Below are 18,548 nucleotides of genomic sequence, written 5' to 3'. Positions count from 1 at the left end.
TCCCGTCTTAATACTAACCGTGAGAAAGGAGGAATTTGTGGAGGCCTCATTGCCTCTCGTTTATTAGCCTTTCACGGTGTGGTTCCGCACCAATTAAATATTTCATTCCCCTTAGAGAGGCTTGATCTTGATTCTATGATACAACACAAAAAAAATCTCCTCGAGCCGATTGGAACAACCTACCTTATGAAATAACCTTTTTTCAAGAAATCAACATGGAGGGTAGCTAGGTCTGATCGTTTAGTCAATTTGCCGGCACCTCTTTTGTTTAACCTTGATGTCAGGGAAGGATGGTCGCTCATGGAGCATGAACTTGACACATACATAGAGGAGCACTTCCAGCACGTAGAGGATGATGGAGGGGAGGCCGAAGAGAATTTTGTCCAGCCCTCCAACACTACAGGGTTCCCATATCAGCAACCTGACTATAATTATGGGCCTTCTGCTTCTTCTTCCTCACGAGAGCTAGGGTACGATCATGCTAGGGATGACCCACCAGCCTGGAGTTTCTACCCTTCTTTGGATTGATCTCCACTTAGGCCAAAATCCTAAGCTTGTGGGGAGGTATACCGACATCTCACTCATCGATACATCATATTCCGTCGGAACTTTGTATATCCATGTTTTGCTTTCTTTTGTTATTATTTTTGTTCAGTTTATTTCTGTAATTTCTTTTTTATTGAATCTTGGAAGTTGTTACCACTGTAATGACCTCACCTTATCCTTTTTATTTCGTTTTTATACCGAGGATAGCCTCTAATTGGAGGGAGGTAAGATTTGGGGAAGTTGCTGTCCCAAAACAGATTATGTGCTGTCACCAAAAAAAATCGTATTCAGATCCATAACGTCGTATTGAGCTGCCAATTTTTGAGCATATGCCCCATATTATTATCTAACTTTCATTAGTTTAGCACTTTTCGATTTGAGGAACAGAACAGCTTCGAAAAAATCGTTCTTTGCCTGCTGTTCTGTGTTGATAGATTTCTGCCACTTTTTGCATTTGTATATCTATGTTAGTTTTCTTTCTTTTATTATTCTTGTTTTGTTTCTACTTTCCAAAACACAAAAATATTTTTGTTGTTTTCTCTTTATTTTCTTCTTTAGTTTCTGAGTTTTAGTTTGTTTCAATTTCTAGTTATGATTTGCTATTCGAAAATCCAAAAAGATTTTGCTTTGTTTGATGATTCAAAAATCGAAAACCCAAAAATATTTGTTGTTCTTCTTTGGTTTTGTAAAGTTTGCTGCGGAGTTCAATAGTATTCCGTGACTCCATTTGAGCTTGGTTATCATTTCATATTATTCAAGTCACACAAGTGAAGAGCAATAATGACGACCAATGACAATTCGAGATGTGGTGAGAGGCTGGTATGAAGTCTATTTGTTTTTCATTTTTGTACATATACTCATTTATGTGGACATGCTTAATTTGTTCGTGTAAGGTGTATGTTATTTAATGATGCTTAGTAGTTCTTGCTCTCTTATGATTAGTTCCAATTTACTAATAGTAGGTAATATGTCATATAGATGTTTGCTTGCATTGCTCTATTCATAAAACGGTATGACATTGTGGTATTCTCCTCTAAATGTTTCATTTGAATCGACTTGGCACATGCTCATGCATGCATATGACTAAACAAAAGTCAATTAAGCCTTGATGATTTATTTTACCTCACAGTTCTTGTATTACTTTTATGCTTCTATTCATTTTGTTCTGTCGCAAGCATGATTATGACAGTTATTGCTTTCTTGATTGTCGCTTCCCAGTCTATTGCTAGCCTTTACCTGTACTGAGTATGAGCTCTACTCGTGCATCCAACTCCCAAAAACAAAAGTTTGCCAGTTGTGTCCACCATACCTACCTATATGTGGTATTTCACCGCCACTCCAAAGTAAATTACTTGTGTGCTACCTTTAAAACCTTCAAAACTATTACCTATTTTGTGTTCCTGTTTTAGCTCATGAGGAAGTATTGAATGCTTATTGTCTTTTCATGACCTCATACCTTGACTAGCATGAATAATGTGCTAAGTCCTTAATATTGAAAAAAGAGCAAGGCAACTGGGTGCCCAGCCCAAACTTAAATAAACAAATAAACAAATAAAGCTCCCCACACTATGTACTGGAGAGATCCTAAATAATGGTGTGCAATAGGAGAACTACATGGGAGCCGCTCTTGAAGTCATTATATGAAAGGATGATGAACATTTAATACCAGTCGTTGACATAGACATACATACCTCTCAAAATACACTTTCGACACCTCTGTTTATTCAAATAAAAAGCTCTAGCACATGAGTAATCTTGCTTCCCTCTGTGCAGGGCCTTTCTTTTACTTTGTATGTTGATTCACTATCCTTTCTTTGAGCACCTTCTCGAAAGCATAGCTGTCATTCTTAGTGTAACATGCTTGTCCTGGAATACGATTAATTGTGGTATAACTGTGATGCTTGTATCTTTTGATATTTTTACTTCTAGTCTTCTCTTGAACTTCAGAGGTGCCTGGGCATTTATGTTTTGCTCCACAAATAAGGGCAAGCGAGATACCACTTTATCATACCATATTATGAGCATTGCAATCCTGTGGATACTTATGTTTCATGTTGTTTATTATTGTGTTGGTATCTTTTCATAGCTTGCATGACTATTGAGTAGCCTTAGTAGCATACTTCTTATTATGAATTGCCTAAGTATTTGATCATATAGTGAGAATATATACATCATATGAAGCAAATGTGTTTGTGAAAGTTTCTTTATCGCACTCAGTTGTCACTGAATTGCTTGAGGACAAGCAATAAGCTAAGCTTGGGGGAGTTGATACGTCCTAAACGTATCGACTTTCCTGAACACTTTTGCTATTGTTTTCCCTCTAATTTGTGTGTTTTGAATACAACTAACATGGACTAACGCTGTTTTCAGCAGAATTTCCATGGTGTCTCGTTTTTGTGCAGAAATCCAACTTTCAGGAAAATTCCAGGAAAATATCGCAAAGTCCCTATTTTACCCGAAGACTGACGGAGCGAGAAGACGAGACAGAGAAGAGCCGCGAGGGGCCCGCACTAGGCCTAGGCGTGGGCCAGCCCTGGCCGCACCTAGGGGTGGTGTGGCCGCCTCGGCCACTCCCTCGACCTCTCCTCTGAACTATATTAAACCTCTGACCCTAAAAACATAGGGGGATTCGACGTTTTTCCAGAAAGAGTTCCGTTGCTCCGCCACCACCAGAAACCCCAATCCGGGGACCAGAAACTCCGTTTTGGCACCCTGTCGGGACGGGGAATTGGAGGAGATCATCACCATCATCATCACCGACGCCTCTCCATCAACCATCCATGATTCCCCCATCCATGTGTGAGTAATTCCCCGTTGTAGGCTGTAGGGGATGGTAGGGATTGGATGAGATCGTTCATGTAATAGCTATAAGATTGTTAGGGGCATAGTGCCTAGTATTCGTTGTTAGTATTTTCGACATTGTTGCAACTTGTTGTGCTTAATGCTTGTCACTTTGGGCTCGAGTGTCATGATCTCAAATCTGAACATGTTATTGATTCATGAGGATAATTATTGTTTTTGATCATACCTGCAAGTTGTATACACATATCGTTGTCCGGAACCCGAGGCCCCAAAGTGACAACAATTGGGATAACCGGAGGGGATGGCTATGATGTGAGGATCACGTGTGTTCACGGAGTGTTAATGCTTTGCTCCGGTACTCTATTAAAAGGAGTACCTTAATTACAAGTAGATTCCCTTGAGGCCCCGCTGCAAACGGGCTGGTAGGACAAAAGATGACGTGCAAGTTTCTCCTTGAGAGCACGTACGACTAAATAGGAACACACGCCTATGGTTACTTTATACTAGGATGCTTTTATCATTGTTACCTGCAAATGCCCATGTCTTGCTTATTATATGAATTATCTTATCCATGCAGCGCCCGTTCATCCATCCCTATGCCTACAGTATTTTAATCCTGCTGTCTACTGCAATCATCGCTACTGCTGTTTTTATTTCATTACTGATGTTACTTCACTACTGATACTGTTATAAAACTGTTACTACTAATAAACCGTTGCGAGCAAGTCTATTTCCAGGTGACAACTCATCTGTTAAAGCTTATAAATATTCTTTGGCTCCACTTGAGTCGAATCAATAAATTTGGGTTTTACTTCCCTCGAAGACTATTGCGATCCCCTATACTTGTGGGTCATCAGAGTCCTTCATCCGCGAGATGTCGCGGCAACTGCTTGGTGAGTACCATTTTTTCTTTCTTGTTCTGTTGGTGATTAGCAAATGGCGGGTCGACTCGCAAGTCCCCAAGCGTGGCGAGCCTGTGAGGGCGAGTCCCCGAGCGTGGCGAGCAGGTTAGCACCAGTCCCCGAGCGTGGTGAGCCTGTTAGGGCGAGTCCCCAAGCGTCGATTTCTGACTTGCTCATTTGTGACATCGTGGAGACGGCGACTCCCCGAGTTTGCCTGGAGACCACGACGAACCGCATCATCGAGTGCGCGGCGGACATCTTGGCTACGCTGCAGTACCTGAGCCCGCGGGAGCGAATCCTGCACGACGCCCAGTCCGTGTTCAACACCATCTCCGACGTGCCCGTTGTCGTGGACTGGCTCCGGCGATCGGTGTGCAGGGTAGGTATCACCATGGCGCTTAGCATGGTGCTAGCCGACTATCCGGAATGGCTTGACTTGGAGGAGGTTACTGCCAGATTCCCGTCGGAGAGAGACGAGTTCGACGTTGCGGAGGTGTTGCGGCTAATGGATGTGGTGTGGCCATATGCAGATCATGTCTTGTCCATGGAGGACCTTGAGAGGCATCAAACTAGCCAGACGGCGCCCGAGGACATGGCCAAGACCAAGGAGAAGCCCAAATACTTCCCCGCCACTAGCCTCTTTGCTGCTGCCACTTCGAAGAAGTTGATGACCTACCCTGTCATGAAATATACGCCCAAGTTTACGGTTGGCGCTGATGGAGTGGAGGTCTCTGCTGACGTAGGGCCTAGTGGCTCGAAGTAGCTGGGTACTTGTGATTCGGGGAGGGGGGGGCACTAGTAGAAAACATGTCTTTTGTTCAGAGCTGCAAGGAGCATTAGTCCCGGCCGTGATACGATTCGGGACTATTCAATAGTCCCGGTTCCAACGGCTAGAACGTGCGGCCACATCTTGTCCTGTTTCGATCAGCACCTTATTCCGGTTTGTGATACAAATCGGGACTAAAGGAGAGGCAATAGGTGCGTCAGACCGCGAGAACCTTTAGTCCTGGGTGGGGACACAAATCGGGACTAAAGAACTTTTTATTTGGGACAAAATATCTAAAAGGTTGGAAAATTGAAAACCCTAAAAGGGGATCTTACAAATAAAATTATTATTGTTCCATTACAAATAAAAGACTAGTCATATTCATATCTAGGCCTATAGTACATGTACTCGAAGTCGTCGTCGTTGTCGTCGGAGGAGCCGTCGTCGTCGCTCGCCGGGCGCGACTGGAACCTATGAGATGGTGGTGGTGGCTGCATCCATAGAGGCTGTGGCGGCGCACGCGGCGGGGATACATGGCCGCAGCGGATGAAACCTTGGTCGTCATCGCCATGGCATCTACGGTAGGGCTGCTCCTCCTTCTGCCACCAGGACCGGCCAACCTCCACCGGCGACGGCAGTGGCGGCTCAGGGAGGCGCGGATGGCCACGCATTCGCCTGGTAACTCCGTCTTCGGTGGCTGGAAGTGAGGGTATCATAGGCGGTGGTAGTCACCCGCCAAGATGTGGTTCATCACACCCTTGAACGTCCTGCTGCCCCACCATAGCCGCCGGCCTCGTTGTTGTCCACGGGAGGCGGCCCATCCCCCTCGTACTTGGGGAGCTCCATCTCTCGTCGATTAGCGAAGAAGGCGTCCCAAGTAGCGACGTTTTCGGGATCCCAGCGCTGGTCCATGCACTGCTTGGGGGTGAGCTCGACGTAGTAGTGGTGGGTGATGGCCGCATGCCGAGGTGCACCTTGGGGGCCGGGCGAGACCGGTACGCCTCTGGTGCTCAGGCTCCAGCCCAGGGGGCATAGGAACCCCAGCGGGCAGGGGTAGTTGGAGGCGTTGAGCACCTCCGCCTCCGCGTGGGTGAGGGCAAGATCACCGGACGCCATGGATGAGAAGTGTGAGAGAGAAATCTGTGGAACTAGGGTATGAGATGTGGCCCTTCCATCACTTCCCAGCTACATATAGCCGCGACAATGGCGGGAAGCGGTGGAAAAGGCGGGAACATGTAGGCGGGAAGCGTTGAAAAGGGCGGGAAGGATAAGGACGTGTGTGCAACCTTTAGTCCCGGTTGGTGTGTGCAAGAACCAACCGAGACTAAAGGAGTTGCGATGGGTGTGTTAGGCCACGAGCACCTTTAATCCCGGTTGGGGAAGCAATCCAAAACCATTTTTTGATTTGTAAAATAATTAATATAACTATTCAAACCATTAACCAAGCCCACGTTCCGGTTTCCAGTTGACAACTTGACTGGCATGACAACACCTCTAGTTTGAGGAATAGACCAACAATGGAGATGGATCCGCCACGAGAGATTTCCCAACCCTTTCCTCTAGCCATGGGGATGAAGCTCCCTGCCTTCTTGGTTAGGCTTTCACGGGCTTGCGGGGAAATTTTCCTAAGACGGAACTTTCGAAGATGTCCTAGGGCGTGTGCACCAACGACATCTTCGAGAAGTTCCACCACGGGAGATTTCCCAACCCTTTCCTCGAAGATGTAAGATATTAACATTGGAGATGGTTGGCTTGTTTTTGCTAGTTATATATAGATTGTGACGTACCATAGGGAGATTCCCCAACACTGTTAGAGGAGATGGAGGCTTTCACGGGCTTGCGAGGAAATTTTCCTGAGGCAGAACTTCCGAAGATGTCCTAGGGCGTGTGCACCAATGACATCTTCGAGAAGTTCCGGCACGGGAGATTTCCCAACCCTTTCCTCGAATATGTAAGATATTAACACTGGAGATGATTAGCTTGTTTTTTCTAGTTATATAGAGGTTGTGACGTACCACAGGGAGATTCCCCAACACTATTAGAGGAGATGGAGGCTTTCACGGGCTTGCGGGGAAATTTTCCCAAGGCGGAACTTCCGAAGATGTCCTAGGGTGTGTGCACCAACGACATCTTCGAGAAGCTCCGCCACGGGAGATTTCCCAACCCTTTCCCCCGGCCATGGGGACGAAGCTCCATACCTTTTGGTTGGCTTGTTGAGCTGCTTGTGCTTAGCGACCCTCCTTTTATAGGCCCGACGCCGCTTCCTCCTTCATCTTGTTCCTCCGACAGGACGTCGTGCGCTACATGCCTTATCCCACCGACGGTTTTGTTAGATGATGATGACGGCTAATAGCAACGCCAAAAAGATCTTGATACGTTGGGGCTCCAAGTGCAAAGTGTTGTATCAAGGGAGTATTTTGCCCACAGGGATGACTCGAGGGTTTATATCGAACTCTCGGGGAACTGGATGGAAAAGTATTCTCTTTTCTCTTCTTCAAGCAATCATGCAAGTATATAAATGATTTGTATCCCAAACTCCACCTTGTGGTTGTCAAGCACAAGGTTTCGCGTAAGTAAATAACACAAGTAGTAATAAAACAAGTAGTAAACTAAACTAGATAAAGTAATTAAGTAAAAACTGTAAAGAGATTGATTGTTTTTTGTGTTTTGGATGCAAATAAGAAAAGTAAATGTTTTTTTATTATCGTAATAAAATAGTGCAGCAAATAGAAAATAATGTAAATGCAAGATAAAGGTGTTTCTTATGATAAAAAGTGGACCGGGGTTCATGGGTTCACTTGACTATTCTCTCTTAAAGTTGTGGTGGACAAAAAGAAATTCATCAATGAGATATGAAGGTGCAAATCATATTATATGTGAGATCAGAATTAATATGGGCATCACGTTCCACATGTCAAAAACTGCTATCTTATTTTCGAACTGAATCAAGAGAGGAAGAGGCGTTCAGACCAGCTGTGGAATCTGAGAAGGGCGTCAGGAAGGGGCGCGGAGAATGACGTTGCAGGTTAGTCGGGCGGTTTCGATTCCGCAGGTTAGGCCGGTGGCGGAGATTCAATAGGTTGGGGCGGGGTGGTTCGTAGGTGAGGCCAGCGGCGACGCAACAGCGAGTTCGATCGGAGGGGAGGCCGGCGGCCACCGCGATGCAGCAAGTTGGGGCGGTTGGATCGGAGGGCTCATCTAGATATGAACAATGACGAGAAGCGGTGGAAGAGGAGCAGCAAAATGGGAGAGAGGATGGCTCCGTGCGGGATAAGATTGTGGGGAACGGAATTTTTGTGACTGACCGATGGGCCCCTAGGCTAGCTACGGCCGAAAAAATGGAAAATGGAGGGAAATATTGTGTTTGTTGGAGGGAAGAGGATGTTTTGGGGGGAAATTGAAAGTTTTTTTTTTTTTTTGAGAAAACAGGAGGGAATTGATATTTCGGTAGACTGATTTTTTTAGTTTATTTGTAATGTAAGGGGGGAAATAACTACTTCGTATAGAAAAATGAAAGTCCCAAGGTCCAACCAGTAAACTCAAAAGGCATAAAGTATTTGCATGGCCCAAAAAAATTCTTATTTTATTATTTTCATCTCATTAAGATAAACAAATTTAAATTTTCATCATCTTCGATCCGGACTCATATGCAAATTGATGTTGAAAGTACATCTATTTGGTGATGGTTTAAATAGCACGATTAAAATCTTATAATTGGCACTACATTTTTAGTGCTTGGCTATTGTAAAAGTTAAGAGGTTGTGTAGGTGTCACACTGTCACGTAAGGTAGCTCTGTGGAAAATGGTCATCGTATTTGTGTATTTTCTCTAAAAGATGATATTTAGATCTTGAAACCAATATCATTGCTAGGTCGCCTCCATCTCACATAAGACTTCACTCCGTGTATGTTTTAATAGTCTTTTTCTTCTAGTATCCTAGTCGGAAAAAAATGTTATATGTTCTCTTCGACGCATAGTACATGGGGGAGTTGTGCTTAAAATAGGTGTGCGTGGAGAGCAACATGACATGTACTACGATATAAAAAAATGAAAATAAAACGAAATTTATGGGTTCCATGAGAAGGATCCCATGCTGGCCTAGCTGTATACAATGTCGATGTACCTATATTTCCTCCTTGATATGTGGGTCCCACCTCGACGGTTCTCTCGCTAGCTATTATACCAATCATAACTTTTTTGTGACCCGTTCATGCTCGTCATGGATGCTATCGAGATCATCATAGAATATGCTAATGCGTGATGGTGATTGTGCGGTCGTCACGGACTTTTGGAATCCATGACGCTAGAGGTAAAACGTCACACATTATGATATTCTATGATGATACGGGCCACCGTCATGAGGATTTTCGTCACAGTATAACAGATCTCTTGTAGTGTATGTTCCTCCCGGTGAAAAATGATGCTCCAAAAATTCTATGTCAATTTGACTTCGTATAGGTCTCTGAAAGTGAAAAAATACGTGAAACAGGGTTTTCCTGTTCTGTAGAGTTATAAACAAAATATAGGGGATCATTGGCAAATCCCCATAAATCAATGTAAAACATGGTATTATCATCATATATGTTGCAAATATGTGGGAATTCAATATGATAAAGGACAAAGTTCATGTATGCATTTTACATGCATGAGATGACACTAAAAATCCACATGTAGTCCCGGTTGCACCCACCAAACGGAAATAAAGGTTGACCTGCCAAAAACCCTTTTAGTCCCGGTTGAACCCACCAAACGGGACTAAAGGTTGGCCTACCGAAAACCTCTTTAGTCCCGGTTGGTTCCTCCGACATGACGTCATGCGCTATATGCCTTATCTCGCCGAGCAGTGCGTCCACCCACATGTCCTTATCCCACTGACAGTTTTGTTAGATGACACTAAAAATCCACCTTTAGTCCCGGTTGCACCAACCAAACGGGATTAAAGGTTGGCTTCCTCTTCTTCCTCCTCCTCATCTTCATCGGCGTCATCCACGATGAAGCCATCCTTCTCGTACTCATTTTGTCCCTACTCTGCTCACCGGTACCAGCACTGGCTTCCTCTTCTTCCTCATCCTCATCTTCATCGGCGTCATCCACGATGAAGCCATCCTTCTCGTACTCATTTTGTCCCTACTCTGCTCACCGGTACCAGCTCTGGCTTCCTCTTCTTCCTCATCCTCATCTTCATCGGTGTCATCCATGATGAAGCCATCCTTCTCGTACTCGTTTTGTCCCTCCTCTACTCACCGGTACCAGCTCTGGCTTCCTCTTCTCCCCCCTCCTCATCTTCATCGGCGTCATCCACGATCAAGCCATCCTTCTTGTACTCGTTTTGTCCCTCCTCTGCTCACCGGTACCAGCTCTGGCTTCCTCTTCTTCCTCCTCCTCATCTTCATCGCCGTCATCCACGACGAATCCATCTTTCTCGTACTCGTTTTGTCCCTCCTCTGCTCACTGGTACCAGCTCTGGCTTCCTCTTCTTCCTCCTAATCTTCCTCTGGTTAATAGTTTGGCTAGTTAGAACATTAATTTTAGAAAACAGAAAATGATTTTGGATTATTTTTCTAAATTAAAACATTTTTATGTTGAAAGTTTTACCATATTTTAAATTATGCAAAACATATGAGTTAATGCATTTTTAATTGAAAAATGGAAAAAAGGAAGTTTAGCTTGTTAGAACATTTATTTAACAATGGAAAAAAGGTTAATAGTTTGGCTTGTTAGAACATTTATTTTAGAACACATAAAATGATTTTGGATTTTTTCTAAATTAAAACCTTTTTTATTTTGAAATTTTACCAGATTTTAAATTATGCAAAACATATGAATTGAAAAATAGCAAAAAGGTTAATAGTTTGGCTTGTTAGAACTTTTATTTTAGAAAACATAAAATGATTTTGGATTATTTTCTAAATTAAAACATTTTTATGTTGAAAGTTTTGCCAGATTTTAAATTATGCAAAACATATGAATTAAAAAATGGAAAACAGGTTAATGGTTTGGCTTGTTAGAACATTTATTTTAGAAAACAGAAAATGATTTTGGATTAATTTTCTAAATTAAAACCTTTTTTATGTTGAAAGTTTGCTAGATTTTAAATTATGCAAAACATATGAGTTAATGCATTCTTAATTGAAAAATGGCAAAAAGGTCAATAGTTTGGCTTGTTAGAACATTTATTTTAAAAAACATAAAATTATTTTGGATTACTTTTCTAAATTATTACCTTTTTAATGTTGAAAGTTTTGCCAGATTTTAAATTATGCAAAACATATGAATTGCAAAATGTTAAAAAGGTGGGAAAATAAAAAAAATCCCCAAAAAGGACCTTTTATTCCGATTGGTTTCTCCAACCAGGACTAAAGGTCATTTGCGCGCGAATAGAAGGGGCGGCTGAAAATTACCTTTAGTCCAGGTTTGTGTCACCAACCGGGACTAATGGTAGGACCTTTCATCCTGGTTGGAGATGCCAACCGGAATATTAGACCTTTAGTCCCGGTTGGTAAGGTCCTTGGGTATATAATTGGACACTTCGTCCTCCCGGTTCATTACACGAACCGGGACGCCTCATAATCTTCTCCGCCGCCGTGCCATCGCTCTGTTCGCCGGAGAGGAGAAGCTACGCCGTCCGCCGCCACTATTTTCTCGCGCAGGTATGCCCAATCCGCTGCATCCGTTCGCCGACGCACCCAATCCACCGTATAATCTCGCGCCGTGTGGATTTGCAGCAGCCGCACGTGTGGAGGAGATCGAAGCCCGCAGCCGTCGGCCATCCGTGGAGGAGAAGCCCGTCCGTGGAGGAGACGCACCCAATCCGCCTCGCCTGCCGCCGCTGACGGCCAGTGTAGAGGAGAATCAGAGAAAGAAACAGAGAAGGTAAGAGAAGAGAGAGAAAAAGGGAGAGAAAAGGAGAAATAGAAAAAAAAAATAGGAGAATAGAATAGAAATAAGATTATTGCTACATTTGGCACATGGAACATTATTATGAGAAATAGAAATTCTATCCATCCATATGTATCTTGTCAAACAAAAGAAAAGAGTGTGTAAGCCGTATGAACATTTTTGTGCGCTCCACTTATGTTAATTCTTACTTACATCTTGTTCTTTTTGTTGTTAACTAGCACGGTGGCCCTCGCAAATGCGATGATATGATCATTAGTTTATCGAGAGCGCTGAAAAATTAAATCATTTCACCTTATTTTATATTAATTTAGCGGAATAACATGTTTTATCCAATTTAGTTAGCAATGGACTAATTCTTAGCTATTTTGTCTTTGTCATATATGAACCCTAGTCCACTAGAAGAACATTATTATGAGAAATAGAAATTCTATTATTGCATTGAAAATATGAATTAGAAAATAGAAATGTGATTAATTATTTCTTAGAAATAGAAATGTGATTATTTCATAGTCCATTTTATATTATTATCAAGACTAGTTGAATGCCCGTGCGTTGCAACTGCTCGCTCAATTTTATGTATGCGGCACATGTACATGTAATACACATGAAATTCACGTGTATAGATAGAAATAACCATATATTACTTCCCATATTACTAAAATAATATGATTCTAATTATCTTTTTAAAAGTTTTTAGAATTTGCAGAAAAAACAATTATTTGACATTTTACATCGAAAGTAACGACTCAACTAATTTTTTCATATAACTAAGATTTCACTTTGCTAGTATCCTAGAGATAGCTTGAGGTAATTTTTTTTAAACGATGCCCTAAAGTGATCGATCTATTTATTAAGAAGAAGAGGCGTCCATTGCGATTATCCTAGACGTCATCGTCATCATATGTCGCAGCATGAACCGTTGAACCTGACTTCATCGTAGACAACAAAAGAAGGATTTATCACCACAACAGTAGAACCATGGGCACATATTGCCCGAGGATACCATGACAGCCGGCCGAAGTGAAGCGTGAAGAGAGCTCCAATTTCAATGAGCCACAAAGGGAAGCACAACTCGACGTTGTTGTCTTTGCCACACAAAATGCCACGCCAAGGATCTGAAGCAACCACAGTCAACAAAGCCCAATCAATGTCCAGACATAGCATCTAAGAGGTCACATCCCCAAGAACAACGCCTCCAACATATTCTTGGTGTTTCAAATGGATCAAAAAGGTGAAGTTACATATTAATGAGAATATTATTATCAAGAAGAATGCTTGATTTTTTAAATAAAGAATAACAAAACCAAAGCTACTATTTCTTCCCAGCCCTGGGAGTTTGCCTCAAGTAGCCAGCCCCACAAATACATATAAGAGTAGCACACATGTCATCATTCTAGACAGAGACTATATATAAGAATATGTAGAACACACCATTGTCCAAACTTCAAGGTTAACTTAAGAATACTTCAAGGTGATCGCTTCTTGTTTGGATTATTTTTTCTGACTCTTCTTCACGTCCAAATGCACGAATCGATAGGAAAAACTACAGAGATGGAAACACGGAGAAAAAAAAACTCCCAGCTAATAAGAAAAATAAAAAATAAAATAGAAAAACTAATTCTGGAGGTTTTGTATGCTTATTTTAATGAAGTGCGGTATGGATCAAAGTAAACAAGCTGAAATAGTAATGGTCTAACATGATTGAAATTTCACGACAACATCCTATGTAGCAAATTATGAAGAAGCCAGCAAGTTGAGGTTCAGTTTCTAGAGGTGATTCAGTTGATGAAAATGTGGACCTTCTTTTCTTAATTTAGACTTGGTTGTTTGCTTCCTAGCAAGGGCACTGAATGTATTATGCTTAAATTGAAGCTGAGAAGATATATACTGAATACTTACATTTTGGAATAATGGTCTTCTTAGTTGATGATAAATGTTTAGAAAAAAAAGCAGGAAAGTTGAACATTTCGAAGTTGAATATCAATAAATCAGTTCAATTGCCAAGGTTGTGACTTATCAGTATAACTTGATTTTGATAATGTTATCAGTATTAGAATCATAGGCAGGAACGAACCATCGCGATATTGGTGTTGACTGACCAGTGGATGTTCTCAGTAAGATTCCTGCATACTGGTCGCTCCTGTATTGCAAATTCTCGTGCCTCACTATTCTGGCACAAACCATGATACCATCTCCTCCGAGACCTTTTTCTTCTATCTGTTCCAAGTTCCAACTGCAAGAAGAATCCTGCGGCAAAGGACCCGTTGAGGTTTTGGACAACCAAAGAAATAGAATTCTGTTTTTCTTACCAAGTATATGTCTCAGGGAAAAAACACTATTGGGAAATCACTATAGATTGATACTGATTGAGCATTCTTCCAAATGAAGAAATATAAAGAGAAAAGATTAAAAAATATACACCAAATTTGAGACTACTTGTTTTAATTTCTTTAATCATATATACTAATTCAAAGTATATGAATCTACTGTAGCAAAATGATATGAAGGAGATTGATGAGTAGAATTAGTACATTATGAAGGGAATGAACTAAAACAAACTTGCTGTAATTTAATGGCAAGGGGAAATGGGAAATCATACCAGTCACCCGGCCAATAATCACAGGCACCAGGTTACTCTCACGGAGGAAGCATGCACCGGACATCGATGATGGTGATATGCTGCATATGGAAGCCGTGGGCTTAACAGCGTGCTTGATGATGCCGTGTTCGTGTCAACGATGGTTGCTGGCGTGTCCGACACCGTTGCGCTCACGGCGGCAGCAGGATCGTGGCCTCAATCAAGCAACGCGGGTTGGTGTGCCGTGTTCGATGTGTGCTTCATCTCCTCCTCACCCCTGCTTGACGCCGAGTACCGTCACCGGCGAGGATGCGGTGTATTTTCTCTCTTCGTACACCGCCCAACTCCCCCTAATCTGGATCTCCCGTGAAGCCCGACCTCACCTTCCTCCGCATGGAATTAGCAAGTTTGTTTAGGTTCCCGTGAAGCCCGACCTCACCTTCCTCTGCATGGAATTAGCTAGTTTGTTTAGGAAACAACGAGCCACAAAGGGATGTTTGTTATTATAGCTCGTGTACAGAGTTTCTCATTCACGAGAGATTTCTGTTCAGCCCAGCGAAAAAAAAAATCGGGGGAAGGCGAGGCTGCCGCCTATATACTTGGTGTTTCCACTCATTGTGGCAAGAAATCGCAGGATCAGTTTTAGTTTCGGTTAGGGAAAAAAACTGCGGGCTATTTCCTAGTAATTTGTTGCAAGTGTTACTACAGGAAAACGTTTAGACGTCGACGGCCAGCAGCAGTCGGCACACCTCCAAATGCCGTCGGCGTAGCTATGTGCCGACGGTGGCCGTCGGCATCTCCCCGTCGGCGTACCAAGAAATACCGTCGGTGTTGCTCAGGCCGTCGGCGTACCTACGTGCCAACGGTTTTCCCTCGGCTGTGGGCATAGCTCCACCGTCGGCATCCATTTTTGACGGACACATTGGTCTAACGGCGTCGAAGATACGCCGACGGCCCAACCGTCGGCACATCCGGATACATGTCGCTTCCTGGCAGAGCTACGCCGACGGCCTGGCCGTTGGCATACCTCGTAACCAGAACAAAAAAAAATAGAACACAAATTGTAATTTACTGTTATTGCTTTCTACTGATGCCATATCCTTCCAAGAAATCTGGATGCTATTGCTTTCATTCCCTGTTTACTACTGACATGCACGTAGTACCACTACAGGAATCAGGTAATTTGCTGTAGGCCGCAGACCTACGGCAAAGGCTGAAAAACCCACATCAAACCATTTGCCGCAGGCATACTCACAGCAAAACCACAGATACATAATGCAGTAAATCAAACTGGACATCTTAGATATAAGATTCGACAAAGGCACATACATGTGTAGATGATTTACTACTATTTAAGAACATGGTGATTTACTACACCAGATCTGATCAACACAACCTGCATTTTCTTGATAAAATGTTTGACCTGAGCAAAATCAAATGTTTTTCTTCGCTGAAGAGTTGTTCTTCCATGGACAGCACCACCAACAAAACGCCACCACCAAGACACCAACATGACCTGAGCAAAATCAAATGGAAGCACACATTCATTTAACTAGTGTATGGCTGTCAATTCTGATGTAGAGTATAATTTGGACAACCAAAATAGCAAAATCTCTTGAGAAATTTAAATACTGGTGCTTTAAAAAATGGCATCTCATACAGCATTTAAAAGCATACATATATGTCCATCCACATCAGGAACGAAGTACAAGCTAGAGAGTTTCAAAAGAAAGTACAGTAGATAAATACGGACTAGTGAGGCTGAATCTGCCACCAATAGCCTGGATTTTCATGATGAAACGTTTGACTGCTTCTGTTGTCCATGATTAACAGAACAAGGCTGCAAACAGAGCTAGAGAAGAAGGATTTATACCTCGCTGAAAACATGCAGCAACCATAGCAGCAGCCATGGTGGTTAAATTTCTCGGGAGATTTCAAGTCTTTGTGACCTGTGCAAAATCAAATGGGAGCAGGCATTTAGTTACCTAGCGTATGGCAGTCAATTCTGATGTAGAGTATAAAATTAGACTAGCAAAATCTCCTAGGAAATCTGCACGCTAGTGCTAGGACAGTGTAGACAAGCACATATAAGAATTGCATCATTAGAATGTACTAGAACACCAAAACGGTGGTTTAATTTCTGAAATTTCGAGTCTTTGTGTAAGCTTGAAATCTGAATTTCGTTTATACAAGCACATATTGGACTAGCGCAGCTTCTTCTGAAGCTAGCAGCACAAGACGAATTTGTGTTTCTACGAGTCCTGCAACGCAAAATCCTGAAGATGGACGGAATAGAGGTCCTCACCTACCGGCGTGGTGCGGGCGCGACCTTGTTCAAAGTCGGAGGAGAGGCTAATCTCACGGTGTCCGGGTGTACTAGCCGACGGAGTGCAGATCTAGCACAAGATGTAAAAATGTGACTACGGCTGGGTAGCGCCCTGCGAGATCTGTTCGTCTTGCAACACGACAGGCAGAAAGATGGAGATGGAGGGATGGGATGTCCTCACCGACGTCGTAGGAGACGCTGGTGCGGCGGAGGATGAGGAGGAAGCAGCAGCATCTCCCGGCCGCCGTCGTCCTGGCTTCCCTCGGCCACGACCCGCGCGGACGGACGCGGGCGAGCAGGCGAGTTCGACGGGACGCCGCACGTCGTGCTGGCGACGCACGCGCGCCGGCGAGCAAGCCTGCCGCGCTGCCGCTGTGTGGTTTGGGTCGACGACCTTTGACGCGACCGGTGAGCGCGCGAGGGCTGGATCTGTCGTGGTCGACCCCTGCCGGCAGGCGATCTGGATTTAGCGGCGGCGGCTGGTGGAGGAAAAGAGGAGGACGCGGGGCGTCTAGGGTTCGGGCAGGGGAGACGAATGGGGGTAGCGAGTGGTTGGTGGGCACGCGCGCAGATAGGGTTTGGCGCGCGCACAGAGAGAGAGAGAGAGAGGAGAGGAGAGCGGTGGTGACCGGAGGTGGGGGAGACGGAGGAGCTGGGGTCCGGCGGCGGTCCGTACGGGAGGGCAAGGCGATGGGAGTGGTGGGTGCTGGTCTGCGGCGCGTGACTTGGTTACCCATTCGGCCACTCGCCCGCCCGCTTGGCCCAAAATTGAAAACTACTCCAGGCGCGAACATATTCGGCGCGCTGGGTGAGATTTTCACAGGAGTAAAATCCATTGTTAGTACTTGAACTTGTTGACCAAAATCACTTTAGTCATCGTACACAGGAAATACTGTACAAGTTTACGGTCACTCAATACGAGTTGGTGTGTCCTCCAAACGTCGTATTTGCTCAGGTGGCACTGCAATTGCCCCCATCTCTCAGCTCCTCAAACTGAAAATAGGCTCTATGTTTCGAATAATAGAAATTCAGGGGTTAAATTGAAAACAAGTGAAGGGATAAGGTCGAGAGTTCCCCGTCCTGGTGCATTCGACGGACATCGTCAGCGCCGCATAGTTGCTCGCCGTCGATGAACTCATGCGGGAGCCTTCCCCTTGGTTCGCCGGCGAAACTTCCCCTTATTGGGCCCAGCTCCTTCACCCAACCTAGCTGTCTCGCCTTTCCCTCTCAGCGCGCTGCCCCCTGCTTTTCCGGCGGCGTCAGCCTAGTCCTCATGGGGCGGCGGCGCATAACAGGAGCTGCGGTGGAGGTTGGCCGGAGGTCTAGAGCCTCCGGAGTCACCCAGTGCTCCAGAGTCCTCCCCCGACCAGCCGCGACCTCAACCCCTCCGACGAAGGGATACCCCCGACGAAGACGAGGCGGGCGGCGGGAGCAACCTCCTTCGGCGGAAGCGGCTCTGGACCATCCTCTCTGGCACCGGCGAGGCATGGAATCGTCCAGCGGCCTCGTGGCAGAGCCGCTGCAGTGCCTGGGCATGGACGCGCACGCGGTACGCGCTGGCGCGGCTGCGGCAGGCGAGGAGGATGGCACGGATCCACCGGGAGCGCCTGCGCGCGGCGACTCAGACGCGAGTCGGGCACGGACCGTGGCATGCCGCTTCTCAGCTGCTCGACGAGCTCGTCCACGGTGCTCCTCGTGCAGCTCGTCGGCCGTGTTGGCGACGCCCAT

At 44.5% G+C, this 18,548-nt stretch overlaps 1 protein-coding gene across 1 annotated transcript; it reads right to left on the bottom strand.

Moving 5' to 3' along the window:
• Positions 1-15,598: 15,598 nt before the first annotated feature.
• On the bottom strand, positions 15,599-18,548 carry LOC124660146. The gene is made up of 5 exons (XM_047197936.1): positions 18,428-18,548; positions 17,002-17,249; positions 16,800-16,890; positions 16,368-16,443; positions 15,599-16,010 (listed from the first exon to the last, which is right to left on the bottom strand). The coding sequence occupies exons 1-5, from the start codon at positions 18,546-18,548 to the stop codon at positions 15,881-15,883; spliced, it is 666 nt and encodes a 221-aa protein (XP_047053892.1). The 3' UTR covers positions 15,599-15,880.

The sequence above is a fragment of the Lolium rigidum genome, chromosome 6 (genome assembly GCF_022539505.1).
Source record: "Lolium rigidum isolate FL_2022 chromosome 6, APGP_CSIRO_Lrig_0.1, whole genome shotgun sequence".
NCBI classification, from domain to species: domain Eukaryota; kingdom Viridiplantae; phylum Streptophyta; class Magnoliopsida; order Poales; family Poaceae; genus Lolium; species Lolium rigidum.
This window is presented reverse-complemented; position numbering and strand designations above follow the sequence as displayed.